The sequence below is a fragment of the Agrilus planipennis genome, unplaced genomic scaffold (genome assembly GCF_000699045.2).
Source record: "Agrilus planipennis isolate EAB-ADULT unplaced genomic scaffold, Apla_2.0 scaffold198, whole genome shotgun sequence".
NCBI classification, from domain to species: domain Eukaryota; kingdom Metazoa; phylum Arthropoda; class Insecta; order Coleoptera; family Buprestidae; genus Agrilus; species Agrilus planipennis.
Genome location: NW_020438930.1, coordinates 198,688 through 222,121, shown reverse-complemented (window position 1 = coordinate 222,121; position 23,434 = coordinate 198,688). Strand labels below are relative to the sequence as shown.

Sequence of the window (23,434 nt, the reverse complement as noted above, 5' to 3'; positions counted from 1 at the left end):
AATGAGTAATTAGTTAAAGTAGTAGTGCGAAAGGTGTTTTATTACGCAACAGTACATGTGTTCACTATCACATCGGTGTTTTTTACTGTTTTAAATTGTTACTTTATGTAATTTGAGTCAGTAGCTCGGTAGGCAGTATTATCAATAACGGTAATGTTTTGCCTCTGATTTCTTCACTTTCTTCAGCTGAAGAATGGCATTGAAAGGTAACGGAATGCCCTTACAAGATAGATGTAATCTAACTACTTCGCTTCTTTAGCTGAAAAATATCCTTACAAGACATGACCTTGAATGCCTGAAGAATGACGTTGAAAATTATTCTGAAGTTCAAGAATGGTAAGATTTTGATAGGCATGCTATGAAACTGTCCTTGTAGCTATGTAACTTTACTACTCCCACTTTTTGATCTCCTCCCTTCCCTCCTAATCGGCTCTTTATATCAGCAACTCTCAGTACCATGACTATAACAAATCAGCCACTGGCTTTGAGAGAAAGGATAACACCGTTCACAATAAGTACAAGTCAGTGTTCGGAACCGTACGATAATTATCGTACACATACGATAATTTTATGTCTACGTGCGATGTACGATATCATATTATTATCGTACGCAGATTGTACGATAATTTTCATGCATTCAAAATTTATTTTATTCTTACCCTCTCAGACAATATCACGAAGACTTTTTTTTATTCGCGAATATTTTTTTTTCTTTTTGCTCACAGCGCTATAAACATTTTTGTTATACGCAGTGTTAAATTTAGAAGAACGTGCCTGCAACAAAAGAACGTTATCATGCTAGTATGTAGGTTTTTCCTCGGCAGGTAACATCCCTTCGTGTTGGTCACAGATGGGTCGATGGTCTTCCCATCCACACTTTGTGATTGTAGTCATGTAGTCACTAACCATAGCCTAAGGTCAAAAACACCCCACTAACATACCTCCACCCCCTATATCTTGTTATATTTAAGTATTTTTCTATCTATTATTGATTTTTAATTTAAAGGGTGGGGGTAGTTCAGATCTGTCTTTTTACACGATTAATACGAGTAATTTACTAATTATAGTGATTATTTTGAAATGTACGATAATTTTGCTCCATGTACGATAATTCTACGCTACAGGTACGATAGTTTCCTCGCTTCAGGTTGTGAACACTGGTACAAGTGTCCATCAGTGACTTACTGGAAATTATTGAATGCGGAGGGGTGTTGTGTTTCGACCTGCAAACATTTACTTAATTTTCTTGTTTTACAGTATTCTATTACCTCCTGCAAACTCCGCAATTATTTCAGTTACACTCTATGTTTATTCTATTGTCTACTTGTTTCCATGTTTCCACCTTCACATAACTGCAGTGTCGTCCGCAAAGGAAATTATGCTGGGAATTGTATTGAGTACCTAGATTATTTATAAATATTAGAAATATATGAGCCCAAATTTGTACCCTGGTACACCCACAAGTACAGGGAGACTGAGACTCTTAGATAGTGTTTTGTCTTCTTTTACTATATCTTTTTAATTTGTCTAACATTTTTTTGCGGTTTACAATGGAACAGATCTTAACTAGCGAGAAGAGGTACTCGGATTTGTAATTTTTTTCGTATTGATGGTACTTGAAGGTCAGCTATAGGGCATTAATTTGCCGCAAGAGTAGCGCGCGCTTTCCATCCTTTCAGCCTCTCCTTTCCTTTTTCATAATCGATGAAAATAACTTTTTCGAGTAAAAAGTATGATGTCCCAAGCAAAATTAAATAAAAATTATTGAGTTTTTGTGTATATGTATACAGGGCATCTCACGATGATCAGCCATTAGAATATTTCGGAAACTACTACTGGTTGAATTTTGAAAATTTAGACAATAGCGTTATTGGGTATGCTCTATGTAGCACTTCTGATTATAGCCGAAATTGATATCAATTTCATTACTTTTAATAGAACACCCTGTATATTATGACGGTTTTAAATTCTACTTATGCTTTTAGGCTCACTTATATAATGCTTTCTTACTTCTAAAATTTATCGTTTTCAAGATATTAACTTTTTTAAAAAAAAGTAGCACAGAGCAGTAGATAGCAAAAAAAGCATGCCTACTTTACTGTAAGAAAGCTGGGGCAACATTATTCTCAGAAAAGTTAGTCATACCTTCAAGTTTTCCTTTCGTACTTTCAAAGTGAGTTAATTACATACAGAGTGTTACATATTTAATGGCGGATTTGATTAACTTCAAACAATCGTAAGTTAATTTTTTCAAATTGAACACCCTGTACTGGGGTTCCCTATACCCATCTCCTTTAGTTTTCAAATTACCACTGTTCTTTGTAAAAAGAACTAAAATCGTTTATTTTTTTTTACGAAGATTACTGTGAAATTCTTAGCAGAACTTTAAAATAAATAATATAAGTTAATTGTTGTCATTCAAACACATACTGGCAGTTAGTTTAGTCGTTAAATGTTTTGATTCTGAATGTTATTTATTGAATATTATGTTTATGGAGAATGGAAAATGAAAATACCTATTCAANATAATAAATAAAATATATATATATATAATAAAAAAAATTAACGATATCAACTGATAATAACTAAATCTATTATTTTAATTGTTCGATATGCCCCTTGTTGTCTTTGCTGATCTAAATAAGCAAGAGAGTAAATCAACTCTTCATTTTTATGAAATCTGTCAATCATAGCAGATTTAATTTGATTATAAATTACTTCAAAGACATTTATGCGATATTTTGAATTTGGAGAAAATTCAGTGGACTTATCTAATGACTTTGTTTCTCCTGTCTTGGTTGGAACAGTTATAACTCTTTTTTTTTTACAAAATCATTTTTAATTGAAACATTCTTCAAGTTTCCAGTACGTTTAGACATTTCTTGCAAAAAAAAAATTGAGACTCACTTTTTTACGGAGGAATAGTTTGAATCAGAAGATAATTTATTTAATTTCATTTCTATAATAAGAAAGCTGTTAAAACAAAATCAAAAGAAGTGAATTTTTAATCAGTCCTTTTGCTTCAGCAGCTGAAAAACTGAATCCGCACTATTCTATCTACGTTGAGAATTTCTTTTTAATTTTTTTTTAACTTATTCACCAATTCACTATCACCGACTTTTTCAGACCAAATACCAGATCTTTTAAAGGAATAAAAAAAAAATTGCAGTGCGTTATAAAATATCAAGTTGGTCCGTCGCTATTTATATATTTTTTTTTACTTCACCATTTTTTGGTCCTTCGAGCCGACTACAGCAGTTCATACGTTCGGTCAGTTCACAAGAAAAATAAAGACAATAATCGAGTGCAATATACGGTCAAGTGATAAATCAGTATACGACTTCATTTGAGAACAAATTACGCAATACATCAGGCATCCAAACAACCAGATTCATCCACATATTCAGAGGCGTGTTTCCGTTGTCCAGACATTCAACGATTCATCCAATTCATCCACCACGTGGGCCCGTTGATTCACAAATCTCCTCGACATCAGTACCAAATTCGTAGAAGGAAAAAGTACGTAAGTTTGTAGCAATCATTGATTTATTTATTTCCAAACACCTTTTTATTTTCCTGTCGAATTAAGAATAGCTTCAATATGCCTCTGTTAGAATATTTAGAACAGTCAGAATGCCTTAAAAAATTAAAATTGAAACGTGCAGCCTTAAAAAGGCAGTTAACAATTTTTTCTAAATTTCTTACATCAGTTCAACCAGAGAACGATTGTGACGAAGTTGCAACTCGTTTAAATAAAATTAAGAAGTGTTTAAATCATTTTTCCGACATTCATGTTGAAATTGTTTTATTAAACAAACAAGAGCATGAACAATATCAGGATGAATTTGAGGAGACATATTATTCAGTTATCAGATCAGCACGTAAATTTCTTAAAGCAAATACTACAACCTCTTCGGTTATATCGACCGACAACGTAAATTCTCATACATTTAATACAATAGAAAACGCTAATTATAATAATGTACGTCTTCTTAAACTTGATTTGCCTTCCTTTGACGGCTCATATGATACGTGGATGTGTTTCTATGATACATTCCAGTCAATGGTTCATAATAAATCGCATATTTCTAATATAGAAAAATTGCATTATTTACGCGCTTGTTTGAAGGGCGAGGCCGCTAATACAGTCATTAGCAACTAGGATTGCATGGGAATCTTTAATCGATAGATATGATGATAAACGGATTATCATCGAAAGACACACAAAAGATCTTTTTAAACAGCCATCGTGTATGAAAGAAAATGCAACAAGTCTTAGGCAACAATTAGACAATATAAACATACATATTAGAGCATTAACGGCGTTAGGGGAACCAATACATTCGTGGAATTCGGTTTTAATAGTTTTCATGTCTGAGAAACTTGACAGAGCAACCCATCAAGAATGGGAAAAATCAGTAAAACCCCAGGAAAGACCATCTTTCACACAATTTTTAGAATTTTTAAAGGTACGTTCTCAAATTTTAGAATCAACAAACACAAGAAATAGTAATAATGAACAAACCAAAACTACCAATTTACAATTTCATCAGAAGATCAATACGAATTCAAACAAAAGGAATATTTTGACTATTACACAACAAAAAAAAGGATCATTGTAATTTTTGTAACAATTCACACAAAATTTTCAAATGCGAGAAGTTTTTGAGATTAACTCTACCTGAAAGAATGGAGGCAGTAAAAAGAGAAAAACTTTGTTTCAATTGTTTGCGTAAGGGACATAGTTCGATTGCATGCGTGTGCAGACCTTGTAAAAAATTTCCTAAAAAAAATAACAGTTTTCGGACACTCACAGAAGCTAAACCTCCTACTATCTCAGTTAACAACTTGCAGTCGAATTATTCAAGCCAAGTAGTGCTAGCCACTGCACAAGTAGCATTTTTCGATAAAAATGATAAAAAACAAATTAATATTAATTACAAGAAAAAAAACTTATCTACACTACAAGAAGCTACAAACATAATTAAACTTAAAACTGTGAGAAAAAATGGGTTTTTATGTCTTAGTTGTTTGCACAGCAAAATGCGCCACGTCGATGATTTAATGATGCATGTAATACCTATGTAATAGCAGGTGTACAATAGGTATACCGTGAGATAATTCCTCCCCGCGAAGTTTCAACTACGGAGTGCAACGAGGTAGTTGAACGTTTTCCACTGTTATTGCTTCGTTACCCATTTTTGGTGCATGTTTGTCTTACCCATTTGTATCCAAAATAACAACCTATTATAGCGACAAAAGCATGCAGTGTAATGGTCCAAACACTAGGGATGTGTTCAAGTTTGTTGAAGGAGATTTGTGGCTGATTTTCAGTTATTGCCTTCTTTAGTTCAGATAATCCGCCCAAATTAATTTGTTGTAGGTCGATGTCGGCGTTGACCGTGATTGGTATGAAATGTTTATTTTCTTCTAATTCTGGGCAAAGCACGGGTTGGTTCTGATTGATTACCTCTTCTTTGTTTATTATTTTTCTTTCACTGGTACTAATTTCACAATTAGTCGGAATATCAATAAGGTATGAACCGTAGAGTTGAATTTTTTCTTCTTATTGTTGACACACCAACTTGATGGTTTCTTCTTTGGGAAATATGGCAATCCACTGGGACGATTCTTCCAATTGTTTAATAATTGATTTTGATATCTTGATTACGGCTTGTTGACATGATTTAGTGTTCTTCATACTCAACAATTGTATTTCGCAAGGACCATTATCTTATGTTAACTTGACTACATATGTATAATTGTGGCATAATTTTGGTGCAAATGTCGTTTTGGAATGCAAAGTACAATTCGTTTTTTAATAAAAAATTATTCTTTGAGCTAGTAACCATAAATTGACCCTGTGTTAATACAGGAACGGAATATAGATGGTAATAGTCAAAACTGTAAGGATGCATAACAGGTAAATGCAAAAGAAAAGTTATTTTATTATTATACATATAGCACTCAACCTTTATTAATTTTTCGATAGTCAGTATATTTTCAAGGGTAAGTGAAACGGGTAACTGATTTGGAGAAAGTTGCAATTTAGTTAATTCGTTAGATAAGTCAATTGTTCCGACTATGGTAGGATGTAAAATACCCAATTTTGAGAATGTAATAGAATTTTCTATATCCTGGAGAATAGATAGGTATAATTATTTCGTACATATTTATAATTTGATTTAATGTATCTTCAACAATTAAAGATTATTGAATCGAATTTTGTTCTAAATAGTTTGTTACCTTAATTAATTTCATTTTCAATAAGAAATCGTTGTGCTTAACTTGTGTTAAAGTATTGTTAAACTTGTTTATAAAATCAACAGATATTGAATTTTGCTTTTTAATGTTATTTGTTAATTTGTTTTGATTCTGTTGTAGTTCCCTTATTAAGTTTTCATATCTTTCTCCGTCGGAAGCATCTAAATTTCCTGTAATAGATTTAAATATGCTGCCTAAACCATTTATTATACATCTTTTGATTATTCTTTTAGCCTAAGGAATGATCTCGTTTATTTTTACCTTAGCTTTTTCTTTTGTTATATTTAATATTTTCAAATAGTTTAATGCTTCAGCCATAGAGTATAAATAAATTTCTTTTGATAATTTTGTAGCCTGATAGTCAAGTTTATCAATTTCTACTAGAATAGGGTTTAAATCATAGTAGTGAATTAGTGTTTTCATGTAGTCTTGAGCTCTAGCTTTTCCTAATTTTAAAGGCATTAGGCCTGAATTATTTTCCAAATTTTTCAGTCCCAGAACAATGGGAAATTCTGAAAATATAATTAACTATTAAAATCATATGTTTTTCTAAGTGGGCGTTTTATATTGTCCATGTGTACTTCATTTAGCGTGGGCGTTTCTATTGTTTTGTGCTCCTCGTTAACTTTCATTATAATTGTCGGTTTTTCAAACTTATTCGTGGTTTTCTGTCGCTTATGCTGTTTAACGAATGTTTTGGCCTGTGGTTTGAATATTTTCGTGTCACCACGATTTTTATTTAATTTGGCAATTAATTTTTCTTTATTTTGAGTCAGTTTCATTTAATTTGGAATATAACAGTTTTGTTGTTTCTCTATGATTTTGTACATAGTCGCTTACAAGAATTTCATTAATATCAATGTTAAATGGATCACTGTTATCAATATGACCACTAATTATATCGATTGGTTTCATTTTTGTTGCCGAATGAATAGAATAATTGTAAGCTAGTATTGCGTACATTAATTTCTTTTCAATAGGTGTTTCGTTAGGACCTTGTAAATTTAATAATCGAACGTGTTCTATTAAAGTTGAATGTAGTCTTTCGACAGGACTATTTGACTGCGGATGATTTGGAGAACAAAAATGAACTTTTATTTTATGTAATTTTAACAAATCTGAAATAACTGCGTTTTTGAATTCAGTACCATTATCAACAATGATCTGTTTAGGAACACCATGATGGGTGAAAAAGTTTATTAGACTATCAACAATTTGAATAGAAGCTAAACTTGTGAGTGGATATGCTTGTGCATATTTGGAGAAGGAATCAATTATAGTTAGAAATTTTGATTTTTCTAATGTAAAGGTGTCCATGTGAATTATTTNAATCGTTCTAGATGTTCCTGTAATGACGTTGAAAAGATAATAATGTCATCGAGATATACCAAACATTTTTCGTTTTGTATACCACGCAAAATATTATCCATTACACGCTGAAATGTTGCAGGGGCGTTCTTTAAACCGAAAGGCATGCGCAACATTTCCCAGTGACCGTTTTCAGTTGTAAACGCGGTTTTTGGTATATCGTCCTCGTGCATCTCAATTTGATGAAACCCGCTTGCCAAATCTAATGTTGAAAAGTATTGACATTTTCCTAATTTGTCCAAAAGGTCTGTAATATTAGGTAGCGGATATTTATCATCGATAGTCTTTTCATTGAGTCTACGATAGTCAATTACCACTCGCCATTTTTCTTTTCCCGACGCATCTATCTTTTTTGGAACTACCCAAATAGGAGATGACCAGGGAGAAGTACTAGGCCGAATAATATTTTGTTCTAACATGCTTTTAATTTGTCTTTCAACCTCACTTTTGTGTATGAATGGGTACCTATATGATTTCGTGTAAATTGGTATTTCGTCTGTAGTTCTAATTCTATGTTTAACCTGATTGGTAAATGTTAAGGGCATGTTCTCTTGGTAAAATATATCCGAAAATTCCTTACATAAATTTTTTATATGATACTCTTCTTCAGAATTTAAATGATCTGTACGAATTTTGGAAAGATCTAAAATTGGTTTAGAGGTGTCGTCAAAATTATTAAAGTCAAACTCTTGTATTTGTTTCCGATTAAATTTTTCGGCAGTTATTGGTTCTGAAAAGTCTAAAGTTACTGGATTTAACGTGTTATTTAAAATGGTTGTCAGGGCTTCATTATTTTTTGCTATTGTCAAACATTCAGGTATTTCACAATTATGGATTTTTTGATGCGGTATTATAATTTCGCCGTTTGGTATATTAGTTTTTATTTTAATTACCTGTTCAGTGCGAGGTGCTATTGTAATTAAATTTAGATTGTTACTTGTATTATGATAGCGAAGTTTCATTTTTGAATAAGGAGTTAACAAAATTCCTTTGTTAAAATCTAAATTTGCCTGTAATAATTTTAGATTATCTAGCCCTATTAGTCCATTAAAAATGTTGTTTTTAAACAGATAAAATTTCAATTTAGCACTTCTAGGTAAATTGAAAATTGTAATTGCAGTAGTTTTATTAGTGGAGTGCCGTAAGGATTGTACCCCGGAACCCGGGTCAACTGAACGGATTTTTATAAAACTTGTGGGAATGTGCTTTCGACACTAAATATTAAAATGTTTACCCATTAATCCATGCCTATCTCAATGTTTCAATTAAAACAATAAATATATAACTAGTTTTTTAGAGTTTTCATTAATTTTCTGTTAAAAACTCCCATTTTTTTGCGCTGAAAGTTAGATTTTACATAGGCTCATTATTACAAACCTGTCCTTGGAACCTTAACAGAGCTTAAGTTAACAATCCGAAAACATTGTATAGTAGTTTCCGAGGATGCGAATGTTGTAGTTTTACCAACTACGCTCTCACCAACAAATCAAGAAATTTATTTTCAAAAACCAGCAAAAGGCAAAATGCTACAAGAAATGTACTTATCTAAAAGTTGGGAATAGTATTACCAAAGTGTAAACAGCATATCCTTTTTTTACATTCTATCGCCGGCTGTGGCACGACGTCCACTTTCTTCCAACGGGAAAAAAATATGTTTGCAAAAAGTTTCGAGCAACGCCTAGACTTACAAAATGCTGCAACAGTTTTTGAAAATGAATGTAAAGATGTCAATGACATTTTTAACTGCGGCGTTATATGCTGTCTTGCTTTATATGCTGCCCCCAGAAAGTAAAAGATCTAAATATGTTGAGGTATAATTCTTTCATAGAAGCAACCGCTAAAAATAGCAGCATTAAATTACCAGCTTCGGCAGCTACTGCATGTGCCGCTTTTGGACACTTCAAAAGAGTATATCTCCAAATTCAAACATGGCTTGCAAGAGAAATATTTTCGGAAGAATGGGGTAAGAAATATGAAAACGGAATAGTGATACCAGAAACAATAATTCAACTACCAGCTCCACAGATCTTACTAAAAATGATTTTTTGCCCAGCAAAACAGATTGAATTGCACTTAGCTTGCTCAAAATGTAATGGCAACAGTTGTATTAATCTATCACCTAAGTATTATCCAATAGGATTCAATAAGATGTTGATGACGACGACGATAATGCAGATAATTGACTGAATTTTTCAATTTTTATATAACTTAATGACAATAAATATTCATTCTTTTTCTTTTATAATCTCATATTTTTTTTATTAATGCAGCATATTTTTTCCTCTGTGGAAGTCAATAAAAAATAGGCGAGATAGGTTGGTAGGACACCTTCTTAGGCATGAAGGTCTAGTCAGAGACATATTAGAAGCAGAAACAGGAGTTAGGAGGGTTAGAGGTAGACCTAGATTAGATTATTCTTCGCAAATAGTTAAGGATGTGGGTTGTTCTAATTTTAGGGAAATGCGAAGTTTAGCTCAGGATAGGAAAGAGTGGAGGTACGTGTCCAACCAGTCTTAGGACTGATGACCTTATGATGATGAGTATATTTTACCTTTTTTTCTATCTTTGGTCCGATATGTATACGATTTTAAGTAACTCGCCTTATTATCAATTTTTTTCTTTCTGTAAATTGTTTATTTTTAGCTAAAAAATATGAATTACTATTCAAGTTACTATAAAAATATCATATAAAATTGAAATCTTTACTACAAACATTTTTATTAACTGTTATTATTATCATTATTATTAATTAACTGTTGTTATAAATTGTTGTAAACGACATAGGCAAATTTTGATTTTTAAACATTTTTATTTAAGGTTTTAACGATGCAAACGAAAAGGCACTCCACTATTTTGTATACCTACAGGCTAGGATATGCAAACATATCCATTTTGTATGTACGAATATTTATAATAATTATTAAATACCCATGCAAACTACAATTCTACTTTTTGCTCTGTAAATCGTAAGAAACAGGTAAGTATTTACACTACCTTAGCTTTTGTATTAATTTAAGAACGTTATTTTAAAATATCGTCCAATAACTTTTCGTTAATAACCGATAAATTACCGATGGTACGGATTGCTGCATTTAAAGCCTATACTTAATACCTAAATGAAACCAATAAGTTTATAAAAATGCTAGACAGCTACTGGACAGTAGAAAAATAATTTACGGTGGCAGACTTCTGGAATTTTGTAAAAATAATGTACAACATGCTATACTTAAATTAAAGATTAAACACAGGGTCACCAATTGAATTACTTTTATGTTGAATATAAAAATAATTATGTACAACTTGGCCAAAAGTGGCTGAGCACTGGTAAATTTGGCTTTCTAATTTAGGAAATTGGAATTATTAACATACAGTGTTAAAACAAAAGGCCATAAAGTAGTTACCTATTTCCAAAGCAAGGTACGTTGGGAAAAATGTATTGGTTGACTACGCCGAATTGAACAGAAATTGCGGTTGGTCGAATCCTATCACATATGTACACGTGTTGATTAGTAATAGAGCAAGAAACCAATTTATTTAATATTATAGCATTAACATTGGAGTTGATAGGCTGAATAGTAGGGCAAGTCTGACAGCTGTGCACTTACCTTATTTAGGACTCTCGGACCTTACAAACCTCAGCCTGAACTATAAGGGACTTTTCTCAACCTAATTCATAACAGATACGTTCTGATTACATTCTGAAAAATCCTTTAACGGTAGAATTCTACCACTAGTGTGGTGTTTAGGTCGACAACACCTTCTTCCATATCTTCCTTGACTTGTAGATTATCCACGTAGCATCAACTATACTTCCCTGTCGCGACCAACTCCCGTTTAAAATAATCAAATTGAGGAACTATTTAGTTCTAAAAACCCTTGTAATACTTGTATAGTATTACCATTGGTTTTATAGTGCTAAACCTCACAACTTAATTTATTGTAGCTGCAACAATGTTTATAATACACTATGTGCCAAAAATAATCTGTAAATATTTCTGTTGACATTTTCGATTTATTTGTATTTCACTTTCATAATTGTATTATAACTCATTCTGGAGCTTTGCTTTTATATGGATATAAAATCAAATGCAAATTGTAAAATAAATTATTAAATTGAATTGAATTCGTTGATTTTAGTATTTTTATGACTATGACTGATAAGTGTATATAAAGAAAATAAAAAATTCCTAATTCTAAATTACCGGCTATTATACTTATATCTCTTTGTTATAATGAAAAACTACATACTTTTAATTGGTTTAAATACTATAGATGGATATACAGAATCAAACATACATATATAATTACTATTATAATTCAAGAATTGAAAATAAAACAATTAAATATTATCATAACTGTGTTTGATAAGTAGGTATGTAGTTATGATTGTAACTGTATGTATATATGTAACTAAGTACCTATATAGTCACAAAAAAGAAACATTCTATATAATTTAAGTTAAAGCCACATACATTATTTATAATCTACAACTTTTTTTTTGTTTTCTATGTTAGCATGCATTTGAATATATACCACTAAAACTTTATGGAATGCAGGTAATATACATTTCTGATTTTACTTAAACAATTGCTACAATTTGAAACAATTAAATCAGTAGAAAAAAAGTAAGCGCTCTTGATGACTTGTACTTAACAAGTGCCATCCTCTTTTTATATTCAAGTATTGCAAAATTGCACGAATGCAAATTATTAGACCTAAAAAATTACAGAAGATAATAGAAAATAAAAAGTAGTGATTTAGAAAACCACTGTTAGATTTCTCAAGACTAATAGCTTCAAAATTGATAATTATTATATTACGTACCAAAGGTCATAATCAGCCACCAAAGCCAACTATTCTCACTAGAAGCTAAATCAGTAGAATGTTTTACAATTAAAGTCCACTTTGCCAAAGACAGTCCAAAACCAGACAGTGCTCCATAACGTGATGCAATTGTATGGCAGAAACATGTCAACAATAAAAATCCAATCCAATTAAATACAAAAGCAACTACAAAAAGTATAATAATTTAAAACACATACATTACAAGGTAAAATAAGTATATTTTTTACCAAAAAATGCAGTGTAAAACATAAAATCTGTCCCCAAAAGAGTTGTGTCAACTTCTTCTATAGCTTCTGCATCAACAATTACTCTTTGTCTGGCATTAATGTTACAAGTCTAGGGGATAAGAAGGTATCCAAATTATTTGTAATTAAATATCTATATTTCTACACTTACATTTATGTGACAAGTCGAGTAATTAAGAGGATTATTACTTTCTAATACTTTCTCTCTTTGTACTTCTTCATAGGTTGGTAATTTTGTTGCAATTTCATAAGGAGGTGGAGCAGAATAGTCTGGTTTTGGTGGTGGTATATCATCACAACTACTTGTACTCGGCAAATATGTTAAATTTGGGGAGGTAGGGGTAATAACTGGAACTATAAATTCCGAACTCCCAGCATTTTGTTGAGGATTATTCTATATTTAGACCAACATTATATTGTTTGAAAATAAAGAGACATTTTCTTACCAATGGATATGAATTTACTGAATTAGTTGTATCACACATATTTTGGTAAGTAAATAATTACCAAGTCAGAATAAAAAGCATATGGAAACGTCGAGGGCTTCTATAATTAATGTAAACCTCGAAGATATAGCAGTTTCAAAAAACTACTTTGCTTCAAACAGACACCATTATCTACAAACTCTACTGCAGTCCTAGCATAGTCTTTCAGCTACACTTGACTATTATCATTAATCATTATATTATGACAGAATTTGTGTTGGTACCACTACCAGTACCAGTTACTGAAGTGTCTTCGCAGCAACCTATGGTAGCAACAACCTACACGCATACTAATAAGACCATTGAAAAGTGAAGTATTATTTGCAATTATTAATAAATAATTTAAAAATATACTCCGCTTACCATAATAGCTCAATTTTCAAGCACAAATGACGCGCAATCGATTGGCATCAATTAAATTACGATGTCTTCAGTAGTTTTTTTACTAAATCGATATTTAAGTTCTACCTGCACCCGAAACAATTTTCCTCTTTTTCTTTTTAATTGACGCACTTACATATTTAGAACGCGTTTTTATTTATTCGTGAAGTTTAAATCAGGTGATTTTTATATCGGGTGCCAGCTTCACACTACTTAAATTTCCATTAAACTTCCATGAAATAAATGTACATTCACTTACGGTACCTATTACAGGTATCAATTGGGAAACATCTAGGTTTTTATATCCATAGATTTTTATATGAAAAACACGTTCGATGTATCCTGAGCATAGATTAATCCAAATTACCATAGACATGGCAAAAATAATTATTTCGCGTCTGAGCAAATGCCAGTTTAGGGAATTTTAGCGTCGCCTCTAGCCTTATTTTCTTTTATTACAAACGTAGAAAAATTACAAGAAGTTGCCTTGTATGTTAATAAGCTCCAATGATTTTTGATAATTAATAATAACGGTAATATATTTATTCCTAACGGTCACGATTACTAATTGAAATATTTTAAACCGAAAGAAGATTCGATTCTCAAAAAACCTGTTACGGAAAAAGTTAGTCAAACCCATAAGTACTATAACGAATATGCTAAAGAATTCTTATTTGAGGTTATTTGTGGTGGATAAAATAATTTAAACGATTAATTCACTAAAACTACTTAGAGTATTCATCGCACAATGAATTTATTAGAAAACTTTAACAATTGTTTCTGTGATTACGCCATTTTTAGTGTACTGGATGAAATTCACGAATGCGATTCTCAAATACTGTTGTTACATACATAGAATCTTCCTTATAATATAACTTTTATTTATTCTTAATAAAATAACTGACTGACTGAAGTTTATTTTTTGTTTATTATTTAGCCAAACCGGCTGAGAAGTGTTTCAGTGGTAAACCTCCTTCTTGGATAATCGATCGCTGGCATGGGTTTTACGTTCCGTTACTCGCCGACATAATGAATTCTTCCTTTATTAAACATGTTTATTTATTTATTCAATTTTATTCTTACCAATAATCGGTAGGAATTCAATAATACATTAAGATTGAAATATAACTCATAATGTTGTGGTAGGAAAATACAACTGGAACAAAGTGAGTGTTGGCGTTGTCAAGTTGTCATGTTCTTCCACTTGAAGGCTTAAAAATAATAAACACGGTCGAACGTGCAGGAAACACTATTGGTAAAAGCATGACTGACGGTAACTTGATCCCATAGACTTGATCTATGACACAATTGACACTAACGAAGTGCAACAGTTTAAGACGTGTTATTGTGCTCGGTGGTTATAAAAAAAATGTTTGTTTAATATGTTTTATAGTATGTGCATAATAAAAGCAGTAAAACGATTATGCAACGTTCAATAATACGAGTTTGGTTTTAATGAAATATATTTTGTATGTGATTTTAAACTTATTGTTAAATTGTGATTTTTGTTAGTGTTGCAACTGTTGCATTTGTAAGTTTATTTACCAACATTCTATTTTTATGGTGAGCTAACTGTATCTTTTTTGCATATCCCGATGTATGTATAAGATTACCATTATTATAAATTGAAATTCATATTCATATACCTACGTAAACCTATTTAATTTGTAAGCTCAGTTGTTGTGTGGTTGAATACCTATTATTTATGCATGTGTATTGTACGTGTACGTTTACTGGGTTGCCAGACCTAGATAAATTCCTTATATTTCGAAGGAATTTGGAGTCAGTATACGATTAGGGAAAAACGGTATTGCTATTCAATTCGACAACTCGTTTTTAACAGACAATTTCCAATTTATGACAAGAATATTTCATCACAATCATTAATTTACATGTGAAACATAACCTTGTTCTTCTTGTTGCCACAACTGCAGCTTATGGTTGCGGAAACCATAAACAGAACAATTTATCATTATTGTAAGTGCCAATATAAATATTTGGTAATTTTTTACATTAGTTGATATTCGAGTTGAGACATGAAGTTAAGTCAGGTATGTAGTACTCGCCAAGTAGAATCGTGTGGTAGTATTAATTTCATGCGGAAGCCAATGTGGTTTGAGATACAGGCTCCTAAAGTTTTCTTAATCAGAGGAAATTCCGGTTGGTACGGCCCTGGCTGCAGGCCTTCGTCAGCTGTTCTCGCCAAATATGCATTGATGACGTCATAGTTTGGTTAGGTACATTTATGACAGACTCGAGTAGTTTTAATGTCCCTGCTGGCTGATATGTTAGAATAATGTCACGACGATATTTTTTAGGACAAACGATGTTTAGCGGGAACAACTGACGAAAGGCTAAAGCCAATTTTCTTCGATTAAGAAAACTTTAACAGCCTGTATCTCAGTTACATTGATTTCTAAATAAATAATAAACAACATTCTAATAAATATTACCAGACTCTACCTGGTAAGTACTACCTACCTGACTAAACTTCATGTCTCAACTCGAATGTCAACTAATGTAAAAAATTACTAAATATTTTTCACCCATTAATCCCTTATAAATGCATAAAACGTACTTCGTCATTCTTGCAATGTTTTCCACCAAACAGTGGTCGATACTCAATTTTTTACTATAGCGGGTAAACACACAACACTGTTTCCTCAGCTGCGCATGCTGCCATTTCTGTTGCACTCTTCATGATCGTGACACCAATTGCTCTCTTCGAAACAAGAATTCTCTGTCAGTACTTTGTAGCTAGCGTGATGGCCTAGTCAAATGGATGGTCGGCTAGTATGCCGGTGTCTTGGGTTCAATTCCATTACGTGTGGTTATTTTTTAATTCGTCTATTTTTATTAATTTCTTTTCTAACGGTACGATAGGACAACACTCACGAAGTTTCGTTGTCATATATTTCCTTTTATTTGATACTCGTTGCGCTATATTAATTTACTTCCTAGTTCCAGTCTGATTCATCAGTTACCTTTTTTTAATTGCACTAGTTATATTATGTAGTCGAGCTTGACAAAAGAGAACAATTAAAATTTCCCATCACAATATACGCGCAGCAGTGTTATACTTCATTTACTTTCTCTAGCAATATATCCCTTCCAATGTCTTGGACGCGCGCTAGTAAAATCGTAGGTAGGGAGAAAAAAGCTCATTATACTCTCGACTCTTGTTCATTCTTTTTCATACAGTATCTGCCAAAAGTTTTGTTCAATCATGAATAGTAGTGCGTCGAAAACAAGCGTTAAAGCCATTAATATTCCTTTAAATATAAATAAACATCTTGTTAATATTTTCAGTAGTAAATGGTACCAAAAACAGCACATTTGAGCAATGCAATTGTAGTAGATAAAATGGTCAATTTTTCCGTGCAGTACTGTACGGATTATACGCTTCTCACCGGTTAAGCCTCGTTGCACATTACACGTTTTCGCCCGTGCGGGAATAAATCGTACGGGCAAATATTTTTAGTCTCCTATGAAGAGTATGGTGGTCTTTCACATTATACGGTTACGGCACGGACACGATTTTTGATCGCGTTGCAGCCGTCCAGTGCCACTACAGATGAACGGTATCCGTATCGTATCTTCGTTTAGTGGACTACGTGGCCAAATGCACCCTTTCATACTAGACGGTTTCAATCGTGCGGGAACCTGTCTACTACTACCATTTTATTCGCGTTGTTTGCTGTTGTGTTTTCTTGTGCGGGTTTTCTGTGATTATGGATGTAATGGACGCTGAAGTTTTAATTTCTCTTATTGAAGCAAAGCCTGTGTTATGGGACAAAACTTTAGATATATATAAAGATCGAATCTTAACAAAAAATGCCTGGAAGGAAGTATGTTTGGCAGTGAAACCAGATTTTGAGAGCATTAGTGATGCAGAGAAAAATACATTTGGTAAGTACTTTTTAATAAATGTAATATTTTAACCTTACATACATATTAGGCCTATAACATTACTGTACTTCTACTTCTACTTCAACTCCATTTTAACTCTTAAAAGCAGCTTTAACCTCCGAGAGCAATTTTTAACCACCTACAAAAGTCACAAAGATTGACATTTCCCTTTTTGAACATTAAATTTTTGACATTTGCCACGGTACACTTCCAAGGTTTGACATGAAATATTTGCAAAGAACACTTCTGATATTGTTTGCTGCCAAGCCTCCTCTAATAGTAGTTTCCCCAGCCAAATCATCTAGACCTGTGATCGTTGTTGTGTCCTCAACAATATATCCGTCTCTATCACGTACATAGTTGTGCAATACAATGCATGCGTTGACAATGAGTACGGCAAAATCTGTTTGCACATTGATAGGACGATGAAGCACTCGCCATTTATTACTAAGAATGCCAAAAGCACATTCTACATATCTTCGAGCTCTGCACAATCGATAGTTAAACACTCTTTTCTCAATTGTAAGGTGTTTGCCTCCAAACGGTCTCAATAAGTGCTTGTGTAGACCAAACGCTTCGTCGGCAACAAAAAAGTAGGGTATTTTAGGACTCTCTGTTCCTGCAAGAAGTCTTTCTTCAGGCAATTGTTGAGTATTGTTTTCAATTGACTTCCACAAGTTTGACCTCTTAAAAATTGAAGAGTCACACTCTTTGCCATAGCTTCCTACATCAACATAGACAAATTTGTACTTGGAGTCGACTACAGCCATTAATACAATGGAGAAATAATCTTTGTAATTAAAATACATAGATCCTGAGTTAAATGGACAAGTAAGTCGGATATGCTTTCCATCAACAGCGCCGAGACAGTGTGGGAAATTAGCAGTAGTTTCAAAATCGGAAGCGATTGATTCCCACCTGTCACAAGTTGGTGTTGGAATACATTCTACTCGCATTATTGACCAAATCTCTTTACAGACTTCCTGAACAATTTTCCTTGCAGTTGAAATTCCAACCCTGTACTGGTAGTGTAAATCAGTAAATGTACAACCGCTAGCCAAATATCTAAAAGAAAAAAATATTTGTAATATTAATTACTCTTTCTGTATCTTCATAGGTAAGGAAGTAATCCGAAGATGGACCAACCTCCGAGATTGTTATGCAAAATCGAAGAGAGACGCCAAAACCGTAAAAAAAAGTGGATCAGATGCAAAAATCCGCAAAAAGTATGTGTATTCAGATCAACTGCAGTTTTTAAATAAGATATACGATGATCATAATACAGTTGACAGCATGATGTCTGAAATTGAAGAAGGGTCGGAGAATACGCTTGTAGATGATGACGAGCCTTCACGTACCGCTGAAGATGCCCTTCTTCCCAGTACTTCTACTATAAACGTGCCTTCAAATCAGATGAGGACCAGAAAACATAGGAAAGTAGATGAAGTTGAATTAAAACTCCTCAAAGCTTTGGAACCAGTAACACCTTGCAGTAAAATGTCTTTTCTGCAAAGTTTAATGCCACACTTGAAGCATTATACAGATGGAGAATTTCTTCATTTTCAAATGGGAGTGCTAAACGTTATAGAAAATATAAATAAAAGCAAGGAAGCGACACCTCAACCCCAAACGAACTACTCATTTCACGTGCCCTCTTATTACTCAGCCTTTCCGCATCTATCTCAACCTCCTCCGGAACATCAATCATTTGTACCTGCTAAACAACCTTCATATCCCCCTCAACAATATCCACCTCATATTTCAAATGTTTCTGAGCATCGTCACACTTCACCTCCTCATCATTCAAATCGACTTAAAAATTCAGCAACGCCAGTGTACAATGCAATACCACGCACTAATCGTACACAATCAACAACAGAATCACAGACAACATTGCAACCCCTTTCGAGTTTTTGCTACAGTGACTGTTCAACTGAATATCTGGCGAGTCCAACTACACCTTCAGGCGAATCCACCTGTTCAGATCAAATCGATTTTGTTTAATTATCTCCTTTATGTATAACAAGTTAGGTCTATATTTTTAATTTTGTCAAAAATCGTAAATTTAAATAAAAATTGATATTAAATCAATATGCTTAACATTTATGATTGACGGATGATTTATTAGTTGCCCTTGAATTTACATTCAAAAAATAGCTTTTCAGTTACAGTGCATAATTAACATGCATCAAACTGGCCTACGGAATTGGGAAAACAAATATGTATTTCGTGGTTCAGGGATTCTACAACGTAAAACTAAGCAATAATCTCGGAGGATGATTTTTTTTAAGATTACAATACCTCCCTCTACAAGGGAAGTAAAAACAGTCGGTGTTAAAGACACTTATTACCTTAAAGTTATAGCTAGCATTTCAATAGGTTGTATACAATTTCTAAATTGTGTGTTTTGCCGTTGAAGGACGTTCTGCAGTTTGCCATGCAGTTCGTCGAAGGAGCCAGCTGACATACGAAAGTAGTTGAAAAACTTCCGTTCATCATTTCTCAAGTCTTCAAACAAGGTGTAGAATAATCCCACTTCCTCACGTTTCTGATTAATAGGATGAACCCAATGAAGGCGCTTACGCCTTTGTCTTTTTCGACGCCGATGCAATAACCAAGCTATAATTTGCCCCCGATTCATAGTCACTCTACTATATTTTCTTCAAAAATGGTGACAACTAGCGTACTGAATACTGTTTTTGTACGGTTACAAATCGTGCGGTACCTACGTTTAAAATCGTACAGTGAGAAAGTAACTACACCACGATACAAACTCGTACGACTTTTGATCGTGCGGGCGAAAACGTGTAATGTGCAACGAGGCTAAGAGTTTGGCCGAGAGTTGTCTCCTTTCTTTTCTGGCCTAGTGCTGTTCTTTTCTACTTTGCGCCGGTCAAACTGAAGGTCACATCGCTACAGAAACTAAACGAAGTATACATGAAGTAGTGTTATTCTTTACTTACCCCTAATTTTTTCTCCTCCCTCTCTCGATAGTCCGATATGATAGACTGCTAGCTCAATCAAAATTTGGGCCAAATCTTATTCACCGAGAAAACATATAGATGCGATAGACCTAAAGCGGAGGACACCTGTGACAACTCCATCAAGAGAACAAAACAAAAAACTTATTTATTATGAACTTGTTTGGTAATAAGTTTTCAATAAATAAATAAAAAAAAAACATTTTGGTAATGATGGAGATTAGTGCACACCTCCCCGATTTCCTTGAAATTTTAGTATCTTGGTACCATTTGTTATGCTGATCAAGAATATACATATAAGAATATATTGTATGCTGGATCCGGAAATGTATATTCGATATTGAAATTTAAAGATAAGATAACCGTATGTTTATATTCTATAGATATAATAATATTATGTCTTCATCTACTTTTTCAGCTTTGAGAAATTAAAAACTACGACGACGTGTTATTGATACCTTGTAAATCAGTCACGTAAGGTTAGGTTAGATGTGGGATGTGAGAGTTGTTAAGATATGTACCCCCCTCCTGCTTCTCTTATCCTATCCAATCTTACATAAAATATTTGCGGGATAATAAATTTATCGATATCCCGCTAATGTTTCATGTAATATTAGGTTAAGAAGGAAAGGGGGGGGATGGCAACATTTAAACAACCTCGTCACCCTTCCCCCTCAGCCGTAGATCTTGTAGAATCTAATGCAAGAGGAGGCCGAGCTCTTAGGGGAAGGGGATTGTTTAAATTTTGTACGTATTTATTAACATACACCCTATTCTCTTTCCCGCTAACATAACTTTTTAACTTTACTTGAATGATTTACGAGATATCGATAAATTAGACACGCCGCAAATATTTCATGTAAAATTGGATCGAGGTGAGAGAGGTATAAGGAGGAGCTGGGTTGTTTAAAGCTTTTACGTATCCCCTAGCCCTATAACCTAACCTTACTTGAATGATTTGCTAGGTATCGATAACACGTGTTCTTAGTTTCAAATTTTTCAAACCTGAAAAAGTAGATGAAGACGTGATTTCCGCGCCCAACATATGCAATAAAACTATTCTTTCAAAGAAAGTCAGGGAATTATACGCTAATCTTCAGCATTACCAACATTGTAAGTAGGACAAAGTTCTTACAGAGCGCAAACCACGTAATGCCTATATTTCATGAGGGTAGTGTTAAAATTTATTCACTTTTGAAATCTTCATTGTCCACATAATGTTTAATAAATTATTTAATGTTAATATGTTTCGTACGTGGTCTATATGCTGCAGCCCCTGCAAGATCTATGACTTCTCGGTTGTCGGTATACGTTGTTGTTGGCGCCTGAACTAGATGTGATTTTAATTCCCAAGTTAAATTTAAAGAGTTTCTTTCGTTGCTCAAACAATTGCCATATACTCTGCCCCACAAGTCGATAATGTAGGAACCGGTTATCTCTTGGATGCCCATATAGTACCCCGTTGATATTCATGATTAGCTATCCAGTAATTGATTTTCTATCACGTTCAATATTACCATAGTCAGTGTCACAGTAAGTTTCAAATGCAGAATCGGTTTTTCAATATTAAAATTTATAACTGCTAGTTCCTTTTAAATAGCGGAAGACTCTTTTAACAGCTTTCCAATGTGGTATCCATGGATTGTTTGCGTCAGAGGTTCGAAAGTTTACTACATAACAAATATGGGGCCTTGTTGTCATGTTTGAATAGAGTAAACTACTAATTGCCTCTGTATGGTACTTTATTCATTTCTCCCTTTTGTTCGACAGATTTTGGACATTTTTGGTATATATTTATTCATATTGTATTTATTCAAAGATTCTTTTATGTATTTTGTTTGATCTAACAATAGTTGGATATTCTTACGCCTAAATAGTATTTGATTGGTCCTAGATCCTTAATAGTAAAATTTACTTTAGCTTTAATTTTGTATGTTCTTTTAACTTTTTGCCATTAGATGGTAAGATCGTCGACATGCGTTGCTATTATGATTATTTGCATATGTTTAATTATAAATCTTGACCCAACTTTTGTTAGTATCCCTTGGCAACGAATTTTACTTTGTATTTGTTTGTTTCCATCAGGGTTATCTTCTTCTTATATAGCCGTTTAGTTTCTAAGGCTGTTTTTCCTTCTGATAAATGGACTAATTGCCATACTGTATTATTTTTTTAATGATTCCATTTCTGAATTCATGGCCTTTTCCATTATTCTCGTTCGTTACTTGTCATTGCTTCTTTTACAGTTAATGATTTTATTACATTTTGTTTTGAACGAATTAGCTTCTAATGTGATTGGTTTTGATGGTCTAGTTGATCTTGATTTTTTATTTTTATTTCTATTTTCATTTTCTTTGGTTTATATGATTTGAGCGGTTCCTATAGGTCGTCAGTCATCTATATTTTCTTCAAATTCGTTTATTATTATTTATCATGGAGTCGTTCAGATAATTTTCACATTCGTTTTCTGGTTTACTGGTACTCGCAAGAATGCTAACTGTTGTCCTTCTCAGTCTCCATGGTGCACTGGATGCTGGGGTGTTGGGTGTTGGAGGAAGTGGTTTAGCATTTTCATTCCGTGTTTCCAAATTACGAAGGTGTTATCCACGTATGGAAACCAAGCAGTTGGGTTGTACTCTGACTTTTCTTCTCAAGATGCTTCTTGAAGAAATTGACTATGACCATACTTACTGGGGCTGCTACCTGCTACCCCATCTACCTGATCATAGATCTCCCCTTCACACGAAACAGCTTCCAGTGAGGCAAACCTCAAAGTGCTTGCAGACGTCGGCAAGGAAGATCTTAGTCACCAGGTCAAGGCACCATGTCAGCTATACCTTGGTGTACAGCGAGACGACGTCCAAGCTTACGAGTATGTTTCCTGGATCGGATCTTGCGTAGGAAGTCAGTGGAATCCTTGATGTAACTGATCCACGTGAGACTGGATTAGCAATGC

At 33.3% G+C, this 23,434-nt stretch overlaps 4 protein-coding genes across 6 annotated transcripts in view; 2 read left to right on the top strand and 2 right to left on the bottom strand.

The window, feature by feature from the left end:
- Positions 1-11,877: 11,877 nt before the first annotated feature.
- LOC108739353 (NEDD4 family-interacting protein 1-like) lies at positions 11,878-13,875 on the bottom strand. 3 transcript variants are annotated; one of them, XM_018473228.2, is made up of 6 exons: positions 13,571-13,875; positions 13,169-13,497; positions 12,874-13,116; positions 12,705-12,813; positions 12,457-12,642; positions 11,878-12,347 (listed from the first exon to the last, which is right to left on the bottom strand). In XM_018473228.2, exons 2-6 carry the CDS (start codon positions 13,205-13,207, stop codon positions 12,244-12,246), a joined length of 681 nt encoding a protein of 226 aa, XP_018328730.1. In that variant the 5' UTR covers positions 13,208-13,497; positions 13,571-13,875; the 3' UTR covers positions 11,878-12,243. The 3 variants fall into 3 exon arrangements, with proteins under 3 accessions (XP_018328730.1, XP_018328731.1, XP_018328732.1); XM_018473229.2 differs by having other exon boundaries at positions 13,169-13,486; XM_018473230.2 differs by having other exon boundaries at positions 13,169-13,470.
- Positions 13,876-17,201: 3,326 nt separating this feature from the next.
- The window catches only part of LOC112903893, a 65,285-nt gene continuing 59,052 nt past the window's right edge, over positions 17,202-23,434 (top strand). The window contains exon 1 of the mRNA XM_025974180.1: positions 17,202-17,497. Within this exon, the coding sequence (XP_025829965.1) occupies positions 17,477-17,497 (21 nt within the window). The 5' untranslated portion in view covers positions 17,202-17,476. The remainder of the gene's footprint in view (positions 17,498-23,434) is intronic.
- On the bottom strand, positions 17,490-20,340 carry LOC112904358 (protein ANTAGONIST OF LIKE HETEROCHROMATIN PROTEIN 1-like). Its single transcript, XM_025974178.1, has 2 exons — positions 19,849-20,340; positions 17,490-18,562 (listed from the first exon to the last, which is right to left on the bottom strand). The coding sequence occupies exons 1-2, from the start codon at positions 20,136-20,138 to the stop codon at positions 17,677-17,679; spliced, it is 1,176 nt and encodes a 391-aa protein (XP_025829963.1). The 5' UTR covers positions 20,139-20,340; the 3' UTR covers positions 17,490-17,676.
- On the top strand, positions 18,560-19,588 carry LOC112903851. The gene is made up of 2 exons (XM_025974179.1): positions 18,560-18,723; positions 18,783-19,588. The coding sequence occupies exons 1-2, from the start codon at positions 18,705-18,707 to the stop codon at positions 19,499-19,501; spliced, it is 738 nt and encodes a 245-aa protein (XP_025829964.1). The 5' UTR covers positions 18,560-18,704; the 3' UTR covers positions 19,502-19,588.

Bases quoted from the DNA above. Each gene is read 5' to 3' on its own strand.
- LOC112904358 (XM_025974178.1), bottom strand. From the start codon at position 20,138: ATGAATCGGGGGCAAATTATAGCTTGGTTATTGCATCGGCGTCGAAAA. The intron at 18,563-19,848 runs GTAATAAGTGTC...TTTTTCTTTTAG, and splicing joins ATGCTAGCTATAACTTTAAG to ATATTTGGCTAGCGGTTGTA.
- LOC108739353 (XM_018473228.2), bottom strand. From the start codon at position 13,207: ATGTGTGATACAACTAATTCAGTAAATTCATATCCATTG. The intron at 12,814-12,873 runs GTAAGTGTAGAA...CTTATCCCCTAG, and splicing joins ACTCGACTTGTCACATAAAT to ACTTGTAACATTAATGCCAG. The intron at 12,643-12,704 runs GTAAAAAATATA...TACTTTTTGTAG, and splicing joins GTTTTACACTGCATTTTTTG to TTGCTTTTGTATTTAATTGG.